General features: G+C 53.4%; 1 protein-coding gene across 1 annotated transcript; it reads left to right on the forward strand.

The window, feature by feature from the left end:
* The first annotated feature begins 1,289 nt into the window (after positions 1–1,289).
* C8H22orf39 (chromosome 8 C22orf39 homolog) lies at positions 1,290–5,437 on the forward strand. The gene is made up of 3 exons (XM_023648113.2): positions 1,290–1,394; positions 1,535–1,702; positions 4,441–5,437. Exons 1-3 carry the CDS (start codon positions 1,371–1,373, stop codon positions 4,567–4,569), a joined length of 321 nt encoding a protein of 106 aa, XP_023503881.1. The 5' UTR covers positions 1,290–1,370; the 3' UTR covers positions 4,570–5,437.
* The last annotated feature ends 1,085 nt before the right edge of the window (positions 5,438–6,522 follow it).

Genomic DNA, 6,522 nt, shown 5'->3' on the forward strand with positions numbered 1-6,522 from the left:
TGTGACCTACCTGACCCTCCACTTAAGGGGTCTTGGTTTCACTAGCAGAGGTAGAAGTCCTCCTTGGTGGGTAGGCTGCCTTATTTGCAGGATCACATTGGCTAAGACACTGCCATCTTATGCATAATGAAGAATGTTGGAATAAGATGTTGGCCCTGGGTTTTTGTCTTCCCTAAGCAACACCTACTGTGTATGCAATGAAAGCACCCCTGGTCCTTTGCTGGAGGCACACTCCCCTGCCTGGGTCAGGGGTGGACCCTGTTGGTGGGTCTTCTGGTGACACAGCGGGGTCACCTGGAGCAAAATCTCTGGACGTTACTGCTGTACCCTGGATGCAGCCTTCCTCTCAGTGTCTTCTCCAAGCTTGGTCTGTGAGCCAGCTTGGCAGGATCCCCGTAAAATTGCAGCTTTCTGGCCCACACTCCAGGGAGTCTGACCTAGTCTTACTCCTAGAGTGGCCCCAGCAACCGCCTTGTAAGGGCCTTCTCAGCAGATGATTACGTTCGCAGAAGTTGGAAAACCAACGCATTGGTATTGCAGGGCGTTTCTGCAGGCCCCCCAGACTCTTCTTGACTTTGCTTGTATTGCCTCTTGAGCATCTCTCCTTTATAAACGTTCCATGTCCTTCTTCCCAGCTCTCAGAGTAAAGCTTTCACTCCTAATCAGACATACAAGCCGCCCCTGGGCTTGCAAGGCCCTCTACCCCGTGCCACACACAGCCTCCATGCCTTTGACCGGCTTGCTGCTGTGGTCGCACGATCTTGCCTCCACTTCCAGCCTCGGTTCCCACGCGAGGTCATCCCGCGCCGTGGACCCCACCCCCAACACACACGTCACACCAGCCAACCCCAGCTATTTTGTGAGTCCACCGACCTCGCCCTCGAGTGGACACTCGGGCAGCTTCACTGCACGGAGTTGATGCTCAGATGTGCTTGAGAAATGAACCCGATCTTTGAGATTTATGAAAACAACAAGGTTGCTGAAAACTGGCCTGAACTGCGTGGTTTCAGAAACAGCCAACTTAACGTGGACTTGCAGCCCATCGGCGAAAGACAGCTGTCACCAGCGTGGCCACGCTGGCTGGGCGCGCGGCCTTCTGACCCTCAGGACGCGCCCCGGCCCGCTCCACCCTCGGCCCGGCTCCCCTGCCCTTGGGCCCCGCCCCCCGCGCGCACCCCCGCCCCCGGCTGTTATTGGCTGCCCAGCTCGGACTTCCTGTTTATTGGCGTGTCTCAAGGAGGGGAGCGCGGAGGCGATCGTCATATCTCAGAGTTCATTGGTTCTTGTACCCGTCAATCACTCGGTGCCGGCTTTCTTAAATCGTCATTGGCTAGCGGGCTCAGTAGGCGGGGTTCGGCAGTCGCCGGGACATGGCTGACGGCGGCGGCTGGCGGGTAAGTGTGGTGGGCGCCCGGGACCTGCGGGCCCGGGTCCGACCGTGCGACCGGATTAGCCGAGCCCTGCCCCGGGGGGCCGCGGGGTGGGCCCCGGGGCGGCGGCGCTGCGGTCCGACTCAGACGCACCTCCCCCGCAGCCGCCACGCCCCTGCGAGGCCTACCGCGCGGAATGGGAGCTGTGCCGCAGCGCCGGGCACTTCCTGCACCACTACTACGTCCACGGCGAGCGGCCGGCCTGCGAGCAGTGGCGGCGCGACCTGGCCAGCTGCCGCGCGTGGGAGGAGCGCCGGAGCGCCGGAGCCCAGGTGCGCCGGGGCGGGGTGGCTGCGGCTCCCCGCCGGGGCGCCCGAGGGCGCGGGCCGCAGCCTGCCCACGTTCTCGCCCCAGGGTCTGCAGAGGGGCGCTGCCGGGGTCCCTCTCCTCCTCCTGCTTCCTTTCTTTAGAGAAATATCAAAAATTAGTGTATCGACCGGGCTTTCGGACGGCGTTAAGGACAAAGCGAGGAAGGGGGTGTAGAGCGTTTTGGAGAGAGAGGAGGGACCCCAACAGGGTCGTCAGCTGGCCTGCAGAGGCGGAGATCTCGCTGAGTCTTGAGTGACTGGCAGCCAGCCCCAGCAGACTTCACCCAGCCCCGGGGGGAGGGTGGGCACGACTCAGGAACACAGAGAAGGTCCAGGTGCTTGGAGAAGAAGGAGGGTATGCTGTAGAGGGGTAGGGGATGAGGCTGGAGAGGTACCGGGGACCTGGCTGGCCTTAAAGGGTTTAGATTCCAGCCTAAACGTGTGCTGGGAAGCATGATTTAATTTCTATCTTTAAAAGGTCAGTCTGGCTGCCCGGGTAGGAGAGTGTATTATGGAGGGGCAGGGAGACCTGTACGGAGGTGGTTCCGGTTGTCAGTTGTCATTCAGCAGAGATTGATCATGTTGGGCACTCTTCGGGATACAGGAGTGATGAGAACAGAGCCCCTACCCCCCTGGCACATGCATTCTAGTCTAGAATACCTGGTGCCTTGGAACTGTTGTGGTTGGGGAGATGGAGAAAAGCTGTGAGGGCTCAGTGCTGGCGGGGAGTGCCAGGGGAAGTGGAGTCAGCAGCCAGGCCACTGCTTCAAAGTTGTTATATGTGTGTGGTTATTGAAACAGACAAACTGGTGTGGAAACCAGGCTGCAGAATAAAAGAAAATGGTGACAAGTCCATAATAAGTGGAAGTCCAAAAGGTGGGAAAGATAGCTTCTAATCTATATGGCAAGTGATTAATAACCTTTGTTTGTATGTATGTATATGTGTGTGTGTGTATATATATTTTTTAACTCTTTTTTTTTTTTTGGTGAGGAAGATTGGCCCTGAGCTAACATCTGTTGCCAGTCTTCCTCTTTTGTATGTGGGACGCCACCACATCCTGGCTTGATGAGCGGTGTGTAGATCTGTGCCCATGATCTGAACCCACAGACCCCAGGTCACTGAAGTGGAATGTGTGAAGTTAACCACTATGCCACTGGGCTGGCCCCACATATATGTATTTTTAAAGAGAGCTCTTATGTATCAGGAAGAAAAATGGAGATGATTTGAGAATAGAAAAGTAGGCAAAGGACACAAAAAAGGAATTCAAAAAGAAGACCAAATGGCCTGGTATACAAGTCCAAATGAAAACAAGTGGTTTCTGACAATCCAGCAGAATGTCACAAGTGTCAGTGGGGTTTGGAGAGTCAGGAGTACTTGTGCAGTGTTGGTGGAGTGTCGTGTTCTGATTTCCTAAAAGTCAAATGCATACCTTTTGACCCCACAGTTTTACTTCTGGAAGTTTATCCTAAGGAAGTAATTGGGTAACAGTGCACAGTTAAAAGTTCAAAATGTCCAGGGGCTAGCCTGCTGGTGTAGTGGTTAAGTTTGCATGTGTGTCTTCAGCGTCCTGGGCTTGTCAGGTTCGGATCACTGGCGTGGACTTACACATTGCTCATCACTCCATGCTGTGGCAGCATCCCACATACAAAAAGTAGAGAAAGATTCGCACAGATGTTAACTCAGGGCCAATCTTCCTCACCAAAAAAAAAAAAAAAAAGTCCAAAATGTCCATTGTGCCACTGTTTGTGATAGCGCCAAAACTGAAAGTGTCCTAAATTCTGCTAATAGACATTTGACCAAATAACTTCCACACAGTGGAGTACTACATAGCCATTAAAAAGAATAGATAGTAATCTATCCAGGCATGCAAGGGTGCCTACAGTATATTACTTAGTGAAAAAAGTAGCAAGTATAACAGTAGAAACTTATTCTTTCTTTAGGGAATGTGATAGCTCTAGAATTTGGACCTAAAATTCTGTGGGGAGATAATACCTTCACCTCAGGGCTGGAGGTCTGGGAGTCTTCCATATTCTACTTTGCATTTCTGATTGCTTTTTAAACAAGAACAAACCATTTTGTTTGAAACAATGGAGCTTGTGCGCAGACAGACAAGTGGACAGCTGGAGAAGGTGAGAATATATGTGTAGAGAGGCCAGCATAGCGCCTCCCAAGAGCCCCTCTCGTGGTCGTGATGTACTACCCTGTGCTTATTTTTGGGGGAGAGTGACAGAGAGAAGCTAGTGGACTGGGTGACATCTGTTGTCTGTCTGGACTCCTCGTCTGTCCAGGGCTCTCTGGGCATGTGTCTCTGGCCTCATCTTCCCCCTTCTGGCCACTCTTTCAGACCCTCGTCCCTCCTCCCAGCTCAACCCGCAGCCCTGTCTTAGCAGGTGAATCTGAGTAGGTCAACTGAAGGCATCGAGCCCTGAGCCCCAGGAGAAGACATTTTAAAATTTTCTCAAATTATGGTGATCTACACAAGTTTTTCACAGTAGCTTGGGAGAAAGAATGAGCTAGATCCGTGTGTGCTAAGAGGGAACAATCTCAAGGTTCACTGGGTAGAAGCAGCTGAGTTTCAGAGTGCTGCCTGCCATATGTGCCGTTTGTCCATCTGTGTTGGGGGTGCTGAGGAGGAGGGAGGTACAGGGGCCATGTGAGGGCCCGTGTGAGGCGGGAAGTGACCGGGGTCTCCTTTGTACAGCGGTCCCTCTGCGAGAGCGAGCGTGCAAGAGTCGAGGCTGCACGGAAGCATGCCCTCGTGTGGGCCCCAAGGCAGAGCCCCCCGGCAGACTGGCACCTCCCTCTGCCACAGGAGGAGAAGGACCAGTGATGAGCACCCCTGCACGGCCTCCTCTGGTCTGCTTCAAGTGGGGCTGGCACCCGACGCTAAGGACTGTGACCAACCCAAGCAGTCGAGTGGCTCCCTGGGAGCTTCTGCCTGGCTCGGAACATGGAGCACGATGGCTCAGCCCCGCTTGGCCAGCCCTGCCGTGCACTCAGGGCGCTCCACTGCTGCCACGCTCTGAAAGACAGCTTCCAGGAAACCAAGCACCACCAGACCCCTGTGAGCAGCCAGGTCAGGCTGGCTCGTGCTCGTCCCTGAGGACAGTAGCACAGGAGCTGACCGTCCCAAGGTCTAGAATTCTCAGGTAAACTCTTGAGTGGTAGTGCTGACCCCTGTGGACACTTAGGGGGTCAGAATGTGGTAGCTAAATGGTTGTGCTGCTGTGAATGCCTTACTTGGCCCTGGTGTGGTGATGACTTCATTGCCAGCCACAGGCCACTTGCTCAGTTCCTCTGCAGGCACAGGCAGGGCGTGTCTCGGGACCAGCACGCTTCACCTCGGTGCACAGGTTGGCCCCTTGGAGACCGTATTTAAGAAATGCACACAGCTACAGAACACACAACCTGGCATAAAAAGGGTTCGTGGACTCTTGGCTTAAAACACCCAAGCCGAAGACATGGAATTTTGGTCTCCTTCCCTCAGAATTTCCCCTGGTCATTTTTAGAAAATGTAGAATGTATCAAAAGCCATCTCAAACGTTTGATTCCAAATAGAAGCTGAAAATTAAAACCACAATTTAACTGTTGAAATGGTTAGATTTTGCATCTGACATTGTGCTCGAACACTGTTAGACTTTTGTATGCTTATGCTCTTGTAGATGTTTTTAAAATATATCTATGTGAACCAACAAAAACTCTAGTTCTTGAAGAGGTCTCTTTATTATTGATAATGTGATTTAGCATCTTGTGGCTGCAGAGCAGGCCCCAGTGTGGTGCTCAGGGCCAGGCCAGCCACATGCCCAGTGCCTTCCCCACTGTCTTCCTGGCCAGCAGGACCCACTGTGTCCTAGTACCTCCCTCATGACTGGGCCCCAACCTTGCCACAGGTGGTGAGTCAGACATCTTTTAAATAATTCTTTGGGGCAAAATAATCCATGACTTCATAAGGGTATACATTAAAGAATGAAATTTCCCCTCTTGTGTATGTTCTGTGTGCCACCAGAATCCCTGTGATTGTGTCCCCCTGTGAGTGGTGGGAGGTGTGCACATAGGACCCTGCTAGTCCCTCTGTGTGTGTGTGTCCCTGTGAGTGGTGGGAGGTGTGCACGTAGGACCCTGATAGTCCCTCTGTGTATATGTGTGTGTCCCTGTGAGTGGTGGGAGGTGTGCATGTAGGTCACCAGTAGTGTGTCTGTGTGTACCTATGAGGGGTGCTTGCAAATAGGACTCCAGGAACAGAGGCGAGTCTAAAGAAGAGGCAGGGTCTCCCCATCCCCAGGGGGCCTTGAGGTGTCTAAGCCAACGATGGTGTCTCCATCCTGGCACTGGCTGGGAGAGAGGGAAGGCTGCCAGAGCTCTGTAAGCGTTCTCCTCACTCTGAAACATGGGGCAGGGACATTTGAGTTTTGATCAGCGTGTGATGCCTGGAATTGCAGCAGCTCTTTTGGGGTTCCTGGGGCAGGGCTGGGGCAGGCAAGAAAAGCCTGGGAGCAGCGGCTAACATTGTAGTCCTGAGGGACTCAGCTCATGGGAGCCAAAGTCCCCCTCGTCTGCTTGTGTAGAGCCGTGGGCTGCCTGCAGCTGAGTGCTCTGTTAGGAACCTTCTCAGCTACTCAGTGATTTCCACAAGGAGAGAGAACCATCTCTCTGGACAGAATATTCCTGAATCCCCACCTGTGTTCACCTGTTCACATCTTCTGAGCACCCACTGCACGCCAGGTGGGGTTTGAGGTTCTGGATCACAGTGTTGAAACAGACAAGTTGCCTTCAAAGAGTTCTG

The sequence above is a fragment of the Equus caballus genome, chromosome 8 (genome assembly GCF_041296265.1).
Source record: "Equus caballus isolate H_3958 breed thoroughbred chromosome 8, TB-T2T, whole genome shotgun sequence".
NCBI classification, from domain to species: domain Eukaryota; kingdom Metazoa; phylum Chordata; class Mammalia; order Perissodactyla; family Equidae; genus Equus; species Equus caballus.

Excerpts from the sequence above, each read along its gene's own strand:
- C8H22orf39 (XM_023648113.2), top strand. The coding sequence starts at position 1,371 with ATGGCTGACGGCGGCGGCTGGCGG. Across the intron at positions 1,395-1,534 it reads CTGACGGCGGCGGCTGGCGG|CCGCCACGCCCCTGCGAGGC; the intron begins GTAAGTGTGGTG and ends CCTCCCCCGCAG. Across the intron at positions 1,703-4,440 it reads GCCGGAGCGCCGGAGCCCAG|CGGTCCCTCTGCGAGAGCGA; the intron begins GTGCGCCGGGGC and ends TCCTTTGTACAG.